The sequence below is a fragment of the Neltuma alba genome, unplaced genomic scaffold (assembly GCF_004799145.2).
Source record: "Neltuma alba isolate B1F8T4 unplaced genomic scaffold, ASM479914v2 tig00011322_pilon, whole genome shotgun sequence".
Classification (NCBI taxonomy): domain Eukaryota; kingdom Viridiplantae; phylum Streptophyta; class Magnoliopsida; order Fabales; family Fabaceae; genus Neltuma; species Neltuma alba.
Genome location: NW_021636029.1, coordinates 729,222 through 747,308, shown reverse-complemented (window position 1 = coordinate 747,308; position 18,087 = coordinate 729,222). Strand labels below are relative to the sequence as shown.

Genomic DNA, 18,087 nt, shown 5'->3' with positions numbered 1-18,087 from the left:
TCTTAAACTCGAATGACTATTTTGTAGGGTGTGGTTCATCTAAAGTACTCTTTCGGTCCTTAATATAGGACCCAATTCTTAAGTTGGTTTTGGTCTTAAATATAAGATCCATTTCTCATATTTATCAATTTTTTCTAAATTACCCTTATAGATACTCCCTTAACCATAATCAAATAGAAGAGGGAGAAGGGTATTAAAAAAGATGATTATGGTGTTTTAGGAAAAATCTGTCACTTTTCTTATAATTAACTAACTTACCTAACTTTCTTAATCTAATCAAATTAGTTAAATGGGTCTTATATTAAAGACCGGAGGAGTATTATGTAAAGATATTTTAAAGAAGACAATATATATTTATTATAAATAACTAATCTAACTAATTTTTTTTAATTTATTTAAATTAGTCAACCAGACTCTTATATTAAGAACCGGAGATGGTGATTAATTTTTGGGGTTTTGAAATCCAACCTGCCACCTCCTATTTATAAAAGAGTATCTATGCCACCAATGTTGAGTTATTGAGGATAATAAAAGACGCCAGCATATACTATTCTGACTTTTTCAAAGGTTTACGCCGTTTCCAGCCATTTTTTATTGATTTCCTGTAACTATATACCATATCTTATCCTAAATATAAATTTTAATTTGTAGTACAAAATAAATCTCTTTTTTTTTTTTGACCAGCAGTAGTACAAAATAAATCTTACACATGAGATTCCAAGTAGTATTATGTTTATGGAGGTTGTATTTAATTACAACCTAAGGCCCACCGACATTTCGGTATTATCAGAAATGCCCCTATTAATCATTGAAAATATGAAATTGATAATAAAAAATAATAGAAACACTTTTATGGCGTGGTGGCGAATTGACAGAGCAACCAATTAAAATGGGGAGCACACAACCTAACATGTATGACTCAGCATTTCACTCCCAATAATATATTGAATTTAATTTTTACTGGTGATTCTGTTATTGGCTTGGCACAATTAACTAAACATGTTTTGGACTAATCCATGTTACATATGTACATTATAGTACTGCTTAGCATCTGTGTGTCGGATTTTATATTACCGTAATGTACGTACATTCTACACCAATGTTATGGCCGGCCACCTAATCCTATTCACAATATTAGGTTTTAAAAATTTTATTTAACTAAGATAAATTGTAAATATGAATTTAGATGGTTACGTATCTGAGAGTCCTAATTACAAATAATTTAAGAGTGATGTGTAATACTCCCTCTGTTCTTTATTATAAGAGACGAATAACCGAATTACGTTGATCAAAAAAATAGTTAAAATTAGTTAAGAACAATTAATGTGTAAAAGGTATAATTTTTTTCCCAAAAAGACCCTCATTAATAAGGAGAGAGAGCATGAGAGAGAATAATGATAAATTATTCAAAGAAAGAGAAGTGGGAAGGAAAAAGAGTGTGAGTTGGAGACAATAAATATGGGTAAAATAGAAAATCAACATAAGAAAATAGAAACAACCTTTAAGTGTCTCTTATATATAGGAACATGTCATAAGCATCAAATGTTTCTTATAATAAGGAACGGAGGGAGTAGTATTTTAAATGCTTGGTTTGTAATTGATATTTTTATAATTACAACTGGATTCTTCAGTAATTTTTTAAATAAATTTAACCATTATTAAATTGATATTTTAAGATTTAAATATCATTCTCGGTATTCTTAGGGTGGGTCTGTTTAAACCTACTTGTGACCGGTGCTTATAAAGATTTTAATTTAAATTGAGAAAAAATTCTCTTTACACATTTACCTCATTCTGTAAATCACGATTCAAGAGCTGTTTATAAGCCACTCTAAGTGGGTCTTTATTATATACAAAATGATTATCAGCAGGATTTTATCTTAAATTAAAGATAGGATGGAAGCCTAGCCAGAAAACCCACAATGCTTGACATAAATAAGAGGCGACCTGATCATTGCATTGTACTATATAATAGTACAGTCATACCCTTGTTCACCAAAATTAAGCCATTGTCTTCCTCTTCTTCCTCCTCCTTCTCTTCCTCTTGCAATTTCTTCATGGCTCTCAATTGTGCTTCATCTCAAACCCTAGTTATTCAGAAATCTGGGCGCTTTCATTTCCAATATCGCAAGCAGAGATTCCATGTCCCTTTGCCTTTGATGAGGAAGGCCCCTCCTCCATTACTCAGAATCTCAGCCTCCATCAACAGCAAGGTCTCTCTCTCTCTCTCTATATGTATACAGTATATATATATATTGGTAGTTACTCATCTCAATGAACAGGTATATGAGGATGAAACAGAGGGAATAGTTTGCTACAAAGATGAGAGCAGTGGAGAGATCATTTGTGAAGGATACGATGAAGGGCCTCGACTTCCACGAATTCCAACAACACCAACCTATCATCCAAGGTTCAAACAATATCCCATGCATTATATTCAAATATTCAACCTAGAAATCCCCTCCAATTTTTGGACTTTTAAATATCTCACACACACACATATCTAAATTATAGTTTAATTAAATATGTACTACATCTGTTTCAGAGATGTTGAAATAATGAGTCTTCTGCTTCAACAAAGCTTACTTCAGATTGTTAAAGGCGAAGAAACATTCAACCCTTCACTCCAACGTCTCTGCCTTCACCAACACTTCAACAACAACTTCACTGCCACTGAAATCTGACCTAACGCCCATCCTCACTTCACAAATCAAATGTCTACTAAGGGTAGATATATGCCTATGGTATATTTACATATTGTTGGTCTATAATTGATCAGAATAGTTATTTTATGAATTATATTTACTTCAAAATCTGTTTTCATTGTTTAACTTTTTGGTGAATTTGTTTGTGAAGTACATCATTGTGCTAGTTTTCTTAATTCACTCAAAAATCAAAATACAATCCTTATTTGTCTAAGCTCAATCTTTTTTTTAACTATTTATTCATTTTGTTCTTAATTAATTCTTATACTGATTACATATGTTAAGAAATTTTCTTCAAAGTTAGTTTCAATACAGATAATTAACAAGGCTATTTTATGAAAAACAACGCCCATTCATCATAAATAATTAATTTAACGTATTTTTTTAATATTCACAAAGTAGTTATCTAATTTTTATATTAAGGACCACATGTATTATTTATTGTTTCTATTATATTTATAAGTCACATTTAATGTATTTTATAAGGATCAAGAAAAACCTTCATAACTTATGAACTCTACCTATAAGTCTAACATGTTTCTAATTTTATTCCTATTAAATATACATGATTTGAAAATTAAATAATATACACCAACATTGAATAAGGGGTAAAAAGAGAAACTAGTAATTAAAAAAAAATTAATGACATGTTTTATAATGATGACTACAAGATTTCTTCTCAGTCCGCCTTATAAATGGGATTAGAACAACATATATATCAAAAATAGAAAAAGGAACAACAATTAGAAAGGGGATATTAAAAAATTGGTAATGACTTCCTAATCATAGAGCAATTAATTTGTTTGGATGCATAGGTGATTTAGAACCACAAATTATAAGACTACAAACCAAGAAGTCACCATCATTTCAACCTCCACAGTTGCTACCAAGTACAAACAAGACAAATTATTTCTTAAAATCCAGATTAAAAAAACTTAAAAATTATAATAATTTTATTATTTTTAATGACCAAATTTTATTATATTAAATTCTATGAAAATCACTGTTAAGATATTTAATTTTTATTTTGTTAATTAAATTTTGTCAAATTTTGATTCTTAGATACACTTTTTTCAAAAGCAAAAATGAATCTCAGAGGCTGAGAAGGAATGGGTACATGCGTACAAAAAGATTGAAGACAATGCACTCGGTACTTTTGACGAAATGTTCCAAATTTTGTTGGCGAATTAATTCTGATTGTGAAGTGAAATGTATTTATAATTTGTTTGGTTGGTGGACTTAGCGCGAGTGCAATTTTTTTGTATATTTTTAGCATTAATTCTTTTAGTTAAAATTTATTTATGAATTTTTAATTAATCATAATATAACATGTCAATGTAGTCTAGAAATTTTTTTACACTCTAAAATATATCATTTTTAGTGAAAATTATAATGAGGTCTAAAGGGGAAAAAAAAATTACCAGTACATCCTAATGACAAGTTAGCATTTTTCCTAATGACAAGTGAGCATTTGTTACTTCCTAACTTGTCACTGTAAACTGGTTAATCATCATTAGGATTTTTTAGTGATTATATTCCTTTCTTAGGACTTCATAACAATTCTCCTTAATTTTTATCTATAGGGTATAACCCATGAATCTTTCTGCTCCAATTCATGTAAATCCTGAATTTCTTTTTTCATCTCCACCTCCATCTCTATATCTAACGAGGAATGAACAAAAAAGAAAGAAAAGTTCCATTGTTAAAATGATGACCAACGCCTTGAAGCTGAGCAGAATTTAACATGATGAAGATCTTATACATTTGAAATCTGACCTATCCAATTAAGTACAATAATTCTGAGAAATATATGAATGACGTATGTAAAATGTACATCGTGTGATGCGAGTTACATTCACCATGTATATATTTTTGTACACATATATCATCTACAGGCTCATCAAAAATATTTTTGCTCCACACAAACACATCTCGCGGCTTCTAACAGCCTCTTTTCCCTTTATTTAGCATCTTCTAACGACTTTAAAAATTAAAAAAAGAACCTATATTATTTGAAAGGGTGGGGGGGGGGGGAGGAGAGAGAGCAAAAACAGAAAAGAATAAAAGCATCAAAGAATCATTCAACTGAAGTAGATTGTGTGTTGTCTTCATGAAAATCAGAGTTGCTAGGTGGAACAGACCACTGATCTGGAAGCATGTAAAAGTAAGCAATCATTGCTTTTCTGAACCTTTCCTTGTATTGATGGGGTGATATTACTGTTGGAGCTGCATTTTTGGGTCCTCCAAGGATGCCTGAAGCTTTTACCCACGTTTCCAGATGCTTGTCCCATGTATAACGTCTCATGTAATCAATGATTCCAACAACTAATTGATGATGCTCTTGATCTATCCCAAGAAGTAACGAATAGTCCATTACGCCCACTCTCTGCACATGAACAAGACATGAACATAAGAAGATGATGATGATGCAAAACGCTTGTTTATTGATACATCTGATATTTGAGTTGTTTTGGAACAATGGACTTTGCTTCTTTTCTTTGTTGGTTTCTACACCATGAGATACTCAGAACGAACATCACAGAACATCAGCAGAGATACTTACTGCGAGAAAAGAAGTATCATTCCAGACAGCCCTGGATAACAATTTTTTGGCTTTATTTCCCACAAAAATGGGGGAAGTTGGTATTGATTCAATCAAGTTTTGGTCCAGCAGAACTTTGTTGGTCCCGGTAGTATCCGAATTATAGCGAGACCTGGAAGATCCTTTGAGATCATACAGTCGAATCACGTTCTTCCTAAACAGAAGATTCTCCATAACCAGTACATCCATCTTTGATTCTTTCCCTCCCTTGGGATGCTTTACTGTAACCTTTCGAGGAGAAAGCAACCGGTAAACAGAGAATTTACTATGTTTTATTCAGCAGAGAAAAATACATGACTTGTTGCAGTATCCCTCCACTGGTTCCTTTACCCAGTAATGTTTTCGTTCTATTATTTCACTCAAACCAAGTCAAAAGCATAAAGCTTTGATTCTCACGTCCAAAATAACAATCAAATTTTGCACAAGTAAAACAAGTTGTTCTGAACTGGGAATTATAAAATGCTCTCACTGATTCAGGTTCGGCAATCTGTAAACAAGAAATTCTTCAAAACATGATTGACACACACACGCTTTTAGGAAAGACGAATGACTGCTTTGATATTACCGTATATTAATCTGTTCTATAGAGAAACGTTTTAAAAATTGCATGGCCATTTTAACTTGTTTGGCAACTTCTAAAGTTTTCATCTCATGACTAAACTTTTTTTTGGCGGTTTTCTTCTCAGCCCATAAAACAAATAATTTAGAAGCTACAACACTTCAAGGATGAAATACAAATACCTGGTATATTCCTAGAATCTTTGCCAAGCATGTTGGGCACGGTAAGCCTATTGAATCGGTAAGGTACTTAAAGTATGCCGGACCAAATTTAATAAACGATTCAAGCTCTGTTTTGGTCACTTGTTTAATGATAAATCGATCGTCCAGTGTTTTCGCAAAGAATACGTTGCTCTTCCCACCTTGAGCTCGCCATTTTTTACAGCGACTCAAGGAGCGTACGTAGTCAATTTCCGAAGGACACCAAATCCTTCTCATGGCATCAAACTTCTTAGCATAGTAAACAGTCACAGAATATTTGACCTTACTATGAGGACCATCATCTCCAAATGAAACTCTGGGATGCATAGCCTTTGTACATACCAGTGGAGAAAAAGATGGTAACGAATCATCTGTGGAGAAGAAGCTTTTCTGAGAATCAGAACTTGTTTCATCGGAAGAAAGGAACGAGGTGAAATTTGCCGAGTCAGGAAAGTACAATGAAGGCATTGATTCAACTCCATCTTTTGTTCTTTCTCCTTCATCAATCAGTTGGGCATGATATTCTGGTGACATTAAAGCATAAGATATGATACTTGAGGGCTCATCATCAAACACTGGTATTACAGTGTCATTAACACCAATAGGGAGAAGCAGCCTCGCTTCACCTTGGAGTTCCATCTCCCGGAAGGAGGATAAGGAAGATACATAAACAGGGTTGTAGTCAGCTAGTGTATCGAACTTTGGGCCACTGGCTTGCAAGTTCTTGTTAAATGAGCGATAGAAGTTTATGAATGGCATTCCCAGCCAGCTTAAAGAGTCTTCCATTATATTATCATGTGCTTTGGGCATATTCTTGAGCACATTGTGGTCTTCTGCATGATCTCTTTGTATAGCTGTGCTCAAAGAATCGGCCATGAACTCATCTAGAGCTACAGACATGTTATCCTTTGGGATTACTTCTTCACCTGTCCATTTTGCATCAAGCGTATCAGACAAACAGGGCATGATGGATTGATAATGGCCCTCAGAGAGAGATCTGCGAATGCCAAACCCAAGTTTTGAATTTGAAGGGTCAGATTGATGATCCTCTTTCTCATGTCCGGTCATGTCAATTTCTTGATCAATTATGTCATCGGCTTGGGAAATTTTGCTACCAGGTTCTCCTCTTTGCAGGTCAGGGCTTTCCATGAGCTTTGAACCCGTAAGAATACAGTCAGCACTACTGAAAGCTACTCCTGGCATGGACATCCCACTTTTCAAATTTTCATCCATGGTTCTGCCCTTGTCATCTGAATTTGAACTGCTCAAATCACTCTCGTTACTAAAATTAGCTGAGCTGGCAGCATAGATAAGGCGGTGGTCCCACATATATGATTGGAAAAATAACTGCCTCCGCAACCGATTAATTTCCAGAATGTCAACCCCAGGTTGACCCTTTCTCTTTTCCTGGTTTAATATCTTATGAAGTGCTGCCTACGAGAAATGAAAAGAAAGACCATCACATAATATTTACATGCAGCTTCATTTGTGAAAATAGTAAAACTGCCCCTGAGTTTTACAAAAGTTATGCAGTATAAGTAGCACATATCAATTGGCAGCTTTTTTAATCAATATGCTGTATATAGTTTAAAAAAAAAAAAAGAAATCTAAAAATTACACTTTGAAAGGCATTATCACTTTTTTGACTAAAAGTTTAGATGCCACATTTGACACAAAATGAAAATCGTTCTTAGAGTGAACGATTTGTGTACAAATTTAAACTTGCTCTTATAGTTAACAGTTTTGAGTTGAAACATCTTAGTAAATACTTTTCAATGAGTAGCATTTAGACCTTTTTTTTTTACTGTATACGCGTATTGATTGAAAAAAGCCTCAACAGGCACGAGTGAGGAGAAGGGGGAAAGCAAAAAAAAAAAAAAAGATATGGAGGAAGAGGTGGGAAAACTGGACAGGAACCTGACATGATGAGAGCATTGGACATAGCCAATTTCCACTGGTTCCCCTTCATTCTTTCAATTTCACACTTACCAGGCACATGGTAAAGCTGGTCTGATCAATTTCAATGGTCAAACGGACACTATCTTAAGCTACTAATTGTATCTCTAACAACATGCATGTTTACAGGGAAAGGACTTAAATTTAGCTTGGTGTTAATAACCAAATAATCAAAATGAGTCTTATAAGACAAGGAACCCACCTCAAATTCATCTTTCTCCCTTCGCAACATGCTCTCCAGTTCAGCAACTTGGTGGCCAGATTCAGGTGTTACAAGTCCACTATTAACTGGCGTTGAGCTAGTTCTTTTGTCTTCAATCTGACTAAGAGCATTTTGTACCTCGGAAAATAAAAGCCCAGCCCGGTTAACCACCTGTTATAACATCAAATCATGTTTGCAATCAAACAACCATATTTAAAGACCTAACATCTCAAGACAGTGAATATAATATTGAACCTCATCTGACTCTTTTTGTATCCACTCTTGATTTCCACTATCAAAATCCATTTTGACTGGGGGAAGATACACTGAGTGAATTTCGATTGATGCATACCGAAAACAAGCAACCATACTCCCAAATCTGCAAGAAATTGAACATAATCTACAAATAAATCCTACAAAAATAACCCATATAAAAGCTACCAAAAAACCTACAGATTCTACATTCTCCAAAAACAGAAAACATTCTCCCAAATCTGAAAGAGAAATATGAACATAGTGAACTAATAAATCCCACAGGTAAATATAAAATCCAAACAAATTCTTGTTTCATGAATAGGCGCAATGAAACTCAATTTCATAAAGGCAGGCAAAACTATGAGGCTTTTCAAAAAGTGAATTTAAGAAGGGTAGCTATTGCATAATTGAGTCACAGTTTATATAAATTCAACTAATAGTAACTCAATCCAAAGTTGGTCATCCGAAATAATCTTAGGGATCTAGATTACAAGCATGAAAGTTTGGGAAGAATAATGCATAACGAGCAATGCAATGTCCATAAAACTTCAACTAGAGGCTTGCTTATTTATATACGAGGAAGAAAAAAGATCACCCATAAAAACGAAGACAATCTCTATGTAAAGAGTGACCGCAGCCGGCCACCCTGCTTGCTGAAGCATGGTTGGAGAAACTGAGTTCCAAAAATTTCCCAAATGATAAACCCCAAGCAGCATCAGACATTATTATTCTATGTGTAGCAGGAGGAAAACCATTCATTCTTGGACACCTCAGGCATCTGTGCCACATCCAGATCTTCCCATCCTTTTCCCCGGGTAGGAGAATCTCTGGCAGTTTTTTAACTGATATGGTGATGTTTCCCTGCCTGTGAGTATAAGAATGCACATGTGCTTCTGATGGCATTTCACAGAAGTTGCACTGATAACTCTGAAATGCAATGAAGCCAAGCATGAGAAGGGTCTCAAAATAAAAATAGATGGAATATTTCCAGAACAGAACTTACCTGATCGAATAAATAGTCCCGCAAAAACCGACCCAAGGGTTTGTCAAAGTTGCGATAGTATGCAATACGAAAAATGCGGGGCCTCTCACACACAGTTCCCTTCCATACGCATCGGGAGGACATAGACACTAAAATAATTTGATCATCATCAGAAGGTGCTTGCGGAAACTCTTCTTCTTCACCAAGTAATTGCTCTTCATTCACAGCTTCTGTCTCTTTGGAATGGCTTCGAGCAACTTCTAAAGGCGACAGCTCCAAAGCTCTGAGTTTTCTGGACATTTGGCTGTGACTGTTCTGAGGTGTGTCAGTGAGGATGCCATGATCAAATTTATCCGAAGTCCAACAGTCATTTAGAGAAGGAGGAGGATGAGTATCTATAATTTCCAGAGAACTGTTCACTACGGAATTTCCCTGCATGAGAGATATTTTGTTTATATCTTCACCTGTGAGAGGCTTTTCATAATAGGACATTGAATTTGGGTAAAAGGTAGTTGAACCGGGTGGCATGGATGGATAAGGACCATAAGACAAAAGCGTTTCTTTAGGATCAGCAGGCAAGACACTTTTGGCTCTCTGTAGTTCAGTGCCAAATTCAGGATCCAGAGACTTTTCGCTGTCAGGAATGAGGAAACTTGAGATGTTCCTGGCAACCAGTGGCGATTTTTCTGGAACCGGCACAGGTATTAGACTATTTAAAGCTAATTCTGACTGCGAGGCTCCTTCATCAGAAAGAAAAGATGTCTCCAAAGCCAAATGGTAAGCTGCGAAAACTCCATACTTTATTGCGTGCTTTGCCTTTTTCAGTTCTTCCTTATCAGCACCTCGAAGTAAAATCTGTAAGCAACACGAGCCAGGTGAACACTAGCTACAAGTAAGGATGTACATGACAGCAATCATTAGATAATGCACAAAAATTTTTAAGAAAAGGACACACCGTGAAACCCAACGGGACAGGACAGCCTTCAAAAAACATTAACGTCTTTGCAGGTTTTTTTCCTTCTTGACCAGCACTACCAAGGTCTTCAACAAACTTTTCCACTCGAAATGTTTCACAACAGCCCAACTTGAGGGATGATAGATGATCAACTGAAGGTGCTATTTGAGTTCCCGTACAGCGCGCTATGCGCTCCAGAAGTGGCATTTTCACATTAAGAACCAATGATATGCCTTGTGCAAGAAGATATTCTTGTGCATATCTAGAAACTGATTTCTCTACCAAAAGGATATCAGGTTGTTGTGCAGCTATTTTTGCCACTGCCATCTTCAAATGCTCCATTTCCTAGAGGAAAAGAAAAATGCAAACTTTTCACGTACCATGAACTCATGAAAGTGATCAACATAATATAAAATGATGTAAGAAATTACAACCTGCTGCAATAGGGTATCTACACTAGTCAAGAGATTGGCAACACGCTGATACTCAAGCGCCCCTCCAAGGATCAACACACGAGGTTTATCTACTTTTGATTTCATTCGCCTATGAGCCACATTTTTCTTACAAACAACTCCTTTAACCACCACACTGAGAATATGAAATCCAGGAAGCAAGTCAAGTAATAGGAAGCAAGGGCTATAAAAAGTTATACTACCTCTAATCCTAAATATAAGAGCTTGTTAGATATTCAATTTGGTCTTAAATATAAGACTCTAATATATTTTGTTTCCAACATTTATTTATTTTCTCTAAAGTAGTCCTCATGCTGATTATGTATGTTAAAAAGATTTCTATTTTAATGTACATGATTAACAAGAGTATTTTAGGAAAGACAACACTTATTTATTTTGACTTAATAATAATGACAATTTATAAAAACGATGAGATTGTTACTTATGCGAAAATCGTTAATGCTCTACATCCCAATTCAAAGGATCAGGATAGGACTTAATGGCTTCTATATTTCCTAAGTTAGTCTCTGCATACAGATTATAGCACTTACCTGTCACTGCGGTTGCCGCATGCTATGCGTTTGATCTTCACATATCCAGTTGGGTCCATTCCCGCACCATGGCTTGTATCTGGTTTCAGTAATGTTGCAGCCTCCCATGAGAGAGAAGTGATGATTTCAAACCAACTATTGGTATCATTTTCTTCAACTGGTAGGTTTTCAACTACTAACAGCTGAGCTACCAGGGCCTTAAAATGTTCATCAACTACTTTCTTTGTGCCCATCGTCGTCTGTTCGTCGCATGACCTATCTCTATTTCGGGACGACTCTCCACTTCCAGAGCTACTTATTGGTGAGTGTGCATACCCCCACTCTCCTATGTCATTCCCGTAATCATCATCCTCATCGTCAAACAACATTTCTCGTTCATATTCTTCGTCTTCTTCCGGTTCTGGAGGCAGCCAGAGAAGTCCATTATTATCGAAATCTAAAGGTTCAGCATCAATGTCTGCTGAAACATATAAAGAAGAAGGTGCTTCACTTCCATCAAAACCCTGCATGTCAAAGTATTGCGGCTCTAAAGAGTTGCATAGAAGATCTTCATGCATCTGTGATCCATCAATGTTGTTAATTCCATCAAAATCAGCTTGACCATAGTAGCCACTGACTTCAGAGTAATGCGTCATTTCAGAAGCTGACCGATATACAGCATAATCATCCTCATCATCACCACTCCTAAAGATAGATAGATAAAAGCATATTTTCTGAGAACTTCTGTTCAAAAAAATTGTCTCTATGATTAAGGGCTCTAACCAGCTTTGTTACCATCATAACTACGAGGGGAAATTAGAAGCAAGAGCAACTAGTGGGATGTGGCCAATCTCATTTGATCATTATTCATTATATAATATTTTTAAAGTTGAAAATACATTAAATTTGGTAAGTTTCTCAAAATCAAAAGGGAAAAAAAAATCAATAGAAAACTTTATGAAATAAACTAAACTTCATTAATTTTTAAATCTTTTAACTTTAGAGGACCTGTTTCAATCCAGTCAATAGACTATTCTAAATGTCTAAAGGGATGATTAATTAATCATATCTCTGACAAAAATGACTTGGACTTAGAGAATGTCAGGTATATTAATATAAAATATGGCAGAGGAGTCCTCATGCGTCACTTCAAGAGAAAATGTATACCTTTCCATTGAGTATTCGTATTGGTTTAACGATGAGTCCCCTAGGCTTGCCGCAAGATCCCTTCTAAGGGCTGATAAAATTTCCCTATCGAGGCCTTTGACCTTCACAGATGATCGATGTAGGCTCATACCTTGTTGCCCCGGTTGATAATAACCAATGGAAACAGGAAGGGAGCAAACAGTATTGTTACTGCTATTAGCAGTGACAATGGATTTAGTACTGCTAAAGCTTGAAACTGATAGTGAAAAACTATGATCTAGATTTGGGACCTGATTAGTGCAATTACAACTAGCTAAGCCCTGCTCCCATTGCTTGTAACAAAAATCACATACCCGAACTCTATTCCTTTGATCGCTAGATGGGGCAGGAACTGAGTTTGCAGCACAGTGGGCGCAGAAAATTTTTCCACAGTGACGACAATGGTGCCTACGATTAAATAAGGTGAATGGGCAATCACACCCGTAGCATACTGTACATATCTTGTCGGGCATCCAATAAACCCTAGACACATTTGCCTGCTCAGATTGAGATGGCCAAGAAATCCATGACTTGACGATGCTTACAACTTCAGAGAAAGTCTTTCGTTGAGCATCCATTGACAAACACAACTCCTTCCCCACTCATTATTACATGTTCTTTTGACCCCTAATAGGCAGGTATCAGGAAAATCATCACCAACACTTCTATACAAATCCTCATAGTCTGTTGGCTAATTCATGGTTCTCCATCGCTGTCTAGAAAACAACTTCATCAAAAAATCAGAACTCTAAACAACCAATTGTCACTTGTCTGACGGTTAAATCAATTTCACTGTCACAAATCCATCTATATAATTGAACAAAGATTACAACCTAAACTCACGTCAAATTAAACTCATCCAAAGCAACTGAATTCATCTATATAGACAAAAGCTCAGTGAAAATCTCTCTCTACCGTCACATGTAAGACTCAGACACGCTTCTTAGACAATGCCAATTGAAATGGTCACATTCATCCGTCGTCTTCGATCACTCCCCGCACCACCGTTAACTTGTCCTCGTTATGGAGAAGGTAAGGAGATAAACAAGATTGAACCTGTGGTTTTAAACAACGTAATGAACCAATCAGACAGACTCCTGGTGATCAAACACGAGATTTTCAAGCAGGATCCCATAAAATGCTGATCAAAATTCCCGCTCAAATCTCAAACAATGTTTTGTTCTTGGTTGAATTAAGGCACAAAGAATACAAACAAGATTTGCGCCTCGCAGTTAACAGACTCCTCTGCACCGAAAGCTCAGAGAGAGACCCGAACCAGAAAGACGGATAAAATATTGGGAAACAAAACGGACCAAGAAACGATCTTTTTTTAATATTAATGATCAAGAAAGCTTCAATTCTGGATCGCGATCATTCATGAATCATCCACTTCCGACGTGGTTCATCCAAAATATGAATATTCAGAAGAACATCAATCAATGAAGAAGCTTGGGATTGGTGATCTTATGAATAAATTGCAACGCATCCAAGGTAATGTATGGGAATTTTTATTTTTTGTATAGAATTGGGAAATTAAAACAAAAAAATCATTAGAAATGTTGGTGTTTGTGGGAGTTGAGTGATGACTCTCCGTTCTCTTTTTCTTCCATCGTTTTTCCGTTTCGCAGCTAATAGTCGTTGGTGTTCCCTTCCCAATTCGCGTGACCCAGAACGAGAGACTGCTGACGTGGCCGCATGGTCGTTTTTATTTTTATTTATTTTTTGTTTCGCAGCTAATAGTCGTTGATCCACACTAAATTTTCATTTTATTTTTTTTGAACCAATGATTCTTAATGTAATAGTAGCAGTTGCTTGCCTAACTTCAATAAATTTTAGGAAATAAATAAGTCATTTATCCTACTAAATGTTTATCATATTCTTCCTAAAATATTCTTATATGACATTAATAATTAGATTATATGAGTTTATAAATTAGATAAATTAGTTTGGTAAAAAATTATGCTATTTCCAAGTCATTAACATAAAAGCTAATTGGAAATTGAATTTTACTCCCATACTTATCTATTTTATTCTCACATAATACCTATGATCATTATAAGAATTATTCTAATGTATACGATTAACAAAAATATTTTTAAGAAAACACAACATATTTATTACAAATAACTAATTTAATTAGTTTTTTTAATTTTTACAAATTGGTTACCTAACTATTATATAAAAAAATTGGAGAGTAAATATAAGATAAAAATAGATTAAAATCTTAGGTTTATAATTCAAATAAATTTCTTGACGAACCTATTACATTGAGAACTTAAAGAGTATTTAAAGATAATTTTACCTACTTCTATTGTATTTTAAAAAAAAGGGAAATTCAGCATGGAGGTATGGATGGATAAGCATTAAGTAGTTCAAGAATTATTCAAGCTCAATTATTTAAAATTCAAATATAACTTCACTATATAATTATTCAGTAATTGACATTGACACGTTAACATTAGAATGGTGAACATTTTGTTGGGGATTAGTAAAATACTATTGAACTTGGATATGAAAATACACATTATATATTATGCTGACATGTATGATTATGATTAATTTACAGGGTCGCTCAATTGACATTTAACATCTTAAACAAGTATGAGTTTGCTTGCTCTATTCTTTGTAGATGTAAGTGCACTATAATAGGTACTCGAGTTTCTTCTATTGAGTAAAGTATAACCAAAAAAAGAAAAAAGAAAAATCACTATGTGATCTTAAAATGATAATATGATATATGCTACTTACTTATTATTACAATTTTTTCTACTAATTATATAATTTATGAATAGTAAGTTTTTAATAATTTTATGAGTGAAATAATGATGATGTTGATTGTAGATATATTTATAGACTCTAGAGGCTAAGATAACATGAAGGAGGCACGAAGGCAAGGGTGTTAGTGTTTGAATAATTGAATTCAGAAGGCAGCATATGTTATCTTATTAATTAATGCCAACAAAATGATTTGGTTGCAAAAATAATTATTCTTTCCAGCTGTATGTACGACGTCGTTTACTTATTTCTCACAAAATTGACATATAACCTTCCCTTATTCACCTTCATTCATTAGTTACAGAGGGAATTTGAACTTGTATAAATAACATGAACATTACTTACCTGAGCAAGAAGAAAGAAAGAAAGAGAGAGACAATAGGAGGGCATATAGGTTTTTCTTTCTTCTTTCTCCATTCGTATTTTCCAAGTTTATTTGGAGAATCTGATTTTGTAATGTCACTTTTTGTCTTTCCTTTTAACTTCCAGACCAAACGATAATTATTTGGAGCTGAAGCGCTGATCGCATTAGAAATATTATTGAAATTAAACCGGAGCATTGTTTAATCAATGTTTTGAGAATTTTTTAATTAATTAATGTAAATAATAAATGAAGATATGGTTAATAATTTAAATAAAGTTAGTTTGGTATAATATTCAATTCAGATTCCCATATATCAGCAGAGAAGAATGTCCCGGGAGGTGGAAATTAAATCAAATGGGTGGCTGAGGAACCTTATCTCTCTAGCTCTAAACCAAAATAATTATATTAATTAGCATATCCCAATACCTACTCTTTCACTTCAATATGCATAAATGATATAAATGCATGAATCTGGTGGTATATCATAACAAATTGAAGAGATATACCACTTTGACTCGGAAGAATGCTTAAAAATTTATGGATTTAATTTCATGAAATATTATATGGCTATATCATTAGTATTATTAAATAATAGAGTAAACCATAATTGTACATTCTGATCATTATGTTGCATCACTTTTTAACGTGCAACTTATAATCTAAGGAACCATCTAATCTGAAATTCATGCTCATCCAATATGACATAAGGCAAAGAGTGTTCCAAGAAATTAGTATCACAAGTCTGCATTTTTTAAGTCATTGTTTGATTTTCTTTTTGAAGAAAAAGGACAAGCAATTTAAAATAAAAATACCCATTTGAGACAAATTCTTCTATGTGTTTTGCTAGATAAAGATAATAACAAGGGTAGGTTTTGCATTATCTTGCATTAAGATATATGATTCAGCATGGGGCTCTCTATATAGCTTTACACAGCATATAAAAGGCACTACCATGGTCTGATAATATTGCAGAACATTATCAGATGGCAAAAGTTCATCCCTTTCATTCCTTTGAAACGACTTGCCCCTTCACTTCCAAGCAAGAAACTTTCACCATATGGATGAAGTCTCTGATACTAAATGGAAATGGATGTACTGTCTTTGATTCGCAAGGCCAAATTGTGTTTCGTGTTGATAATTATGATATCAGATGCGCAGATGAAGTTTTTCTCATGGATCAAAAAGGCAATGTCTTGTTTACCATACTAAGAAAGGTACAACATATCGTAGCTTTGGTCCTATATAATATATCACATATATATTATCAAAACTAATAATGATAGACTCATCAATTTCTTTGTCTTTTGTTTTTGGTAGAAATACAAGTTTTCTAGGGTTTGGGAGGGTTTCAGATCCAGTAATGACCAGAAAGAACCAAACTTTCGGGTCAGATCAAAAGGTAACAGGATTCACAGAGAAGCTTTGACGTACGAAGTTAAGCTTGGACTGGAAAAGAACCAGCCATATTCTCACAGAATAGAATGCAGCACATGGAAGTCATCTTTCTGCAAAATCTCAGATCAGTTTGGAGGGCTTGTAGCAGAGGTAATATAGTTAGATAGAGAAAGGCCCGATTTTATATAAAAATATGTGTCATTATTAACCCTAGCTTATATATGTTTTTCTATACTTATTTATGAGCAGTTAAGGAGAAAGAAGGCAAGCTGCGGAGTTGATTTGGGAGAAGATGTTGTGTCAATGGTAGTGGAACCAAACATAGACCTTTCTCTTATCATGGGGCTTGTTGTAGCTTACTGCCTCATCAACTGTAAAATGTAACTGTATATATAAACCCCCCCCCCAAAAAAAAAGGGATAAAATTTGCACTCAGTCATGTGATGTTTAGTTGGAAAAAAGTATTGGGTACCTTACATTAGCTAGAGAGATCAGAACAAACTTGTATATATTCATTAGTGTTTTTTTCTTAAAAATATCAAAACATGCAAACGTTTGTTTTCTTCTCTCAGAGAATAGCTGCTGAGGGAAGATACTGTTTTTGTTCTCTTAATTCCATTACGTTATCCTTATTGATTGGATGATCTTATCTATATACATATACATACGTGTATATATATATATATATATCTCATTTATATTCCCATGTCTTTAACGAAACTTTTATATGTGAAATAATAATACAGAGCTTAATATATAGCTCTTTTGTTATTATGATTTAGAATTGAGATGGTACACATCATGAGTATATTAATGAGATGGTGCGTTTGCACTTTCAAAACCATAACTACGAGTATACTAATCCTAATCATTCACAAAATCCTTTTAACTGAATCACATGAATTTTAAAAAAAATTAATTAAAAAGCCAGTTAGTAATCTTAATTTTATATAAAGAAAACTTACTATAA

The 18,087-nt window shown here is 34.4% G+C and overlaps 3 protein-coding genes across 3 annotated transcripts; 2 read left to right on the top strand and 1 right to left on the bottom strand.

Moving 5' to 3' along the window:
* The first annotated feature begins 1,922 nt into the window (after window positions 1-1,922).
* LOC114711896 (uncharacterized) lies at window positions 1,923-2,796 on the top strand. Its single transcript, XM_028896320.1, has 3 exons — window positions 1,923-2,213; window positions 2,283-2,410; window positions 2,546-2,796. Exons 1-3 carry the CDS (start codon window positions 1,923-1,925, stop codon window positions 2,682-2,684), a joined length of 558 nt encoding a protein of 185 aa, XP_028752153.1. The 3' UTR covers window positions 2,685-2,796.
* Window positions 2,797-4,782: 1,986 nt separating this feature from the next.
* On the bottom strand, window positions 4,783-13,161 carry LOC114711895 (1-phosphatidylinositol-3-phosphate 5-kinase FAB1B-like). The gene is made up of 11 exons (XM_028896319.1): window positions 12,566-13,161; window positions 11,420-12,103; window positions 10,851-11,004; window positions 10,417-10,761; window positions 9,483-10,316; window positions 9,075-9,406; window positions 8,480-8,603; window positions 8,225-8,395; window positions 6,049-7,500; window positions 5,269-5,535; window positions 4,783-5,091 (listed from the first exon to the last, which is right to left on the bottom strand). The coding sequence occupies exons 1-11, from the start codon at window positions 13,159-13,161 to the stop codon at window positions 4,783-4,785; spliced, it is 5,268 nt and encodes a 1,755-aa protein (XP_028752152.1).
* Window positions 13,162-16,705: 3,544 nt separating this feature from the next.
* Window positions 16,706-17,501, top strand: LOC114711852 (protein LURP-one-related 11). Its single transcript, XM_028896278.1, has 3 exons — window positions 16,706-16,936; window positions 17,040-17,267; window positions 17,367-17,501. Exons 1-3 carry the CDS (start codon window positions 16,706-16,708, stop codon window positions 17,499-17,501), a joined length of 594 nt encoding a protein of 197 aa, XP_028752111.1.
* Window positions 17,502-18,087: the final 586 nt, after the last annotated feature.

Coding starts and splice junctions, on each gene's coding strand:
- LOC114711896 (XM_028896320.1), top strand. CDS start 1,923: ATGCTTGACATAAATAAGAGGCGACCTGATCATTGCATTGTACTATAT. Junction 2,214..2,282: donor CAGCCTCCATCAACAGCAAG/GTCTCTCTCTCT, acceptor CTCAATGAACAG/GTATATGAGGATGAAACAGA. Junction 2,411..2,545: donor ACACCAACCTATCATCCAAG/GTTCAAACAATA, acceptor CATCTGTTTCAG/AGATGTTGAAATAATGAGTC.
- LOC114711895 (XM_028896319.1), bottom strand. CDS start 13,161: ATGGATGCTCAACGAAAGACTTTCTCTGAAGTTGTAAGCATCGTCAAG. Junction 8,604..9,074: donor GATTGTCTTCGTTTTTATGG/GTGATCTTTTTT, acceptor AATTTCTTGCAG/ATTTGGGAGTATGGTTGCTT. Junction 8,396..8,479: donor TACAAAAAGAGTCAGATGAG/GTTCAATATTAT, acceptor ATGTTATAACAG/GTGGTTAACCGGGCTGGGCT.
- LOC114711852 (XM_028896278.1), top strand. CDS start 16,706: ATGGCAAAAGTTCATCCCTTTCATTCCTTTGAAACGACTTGCCCCTTC. Junction 16,937..17,039: donor TGTTTACCATACTAAGAAAG/GTACAACATATC, acceptor TGTTTTTGGTAG/AAATACAAGTTTTCTAGGGT. Junction 17,268..17,366: donor TTGGAGGGCTTGTAGCAGAG/GTAATATAGTTA, acceptor ATTTATGAGCAG/TTAAGGAGAAAGAAGGCAAG.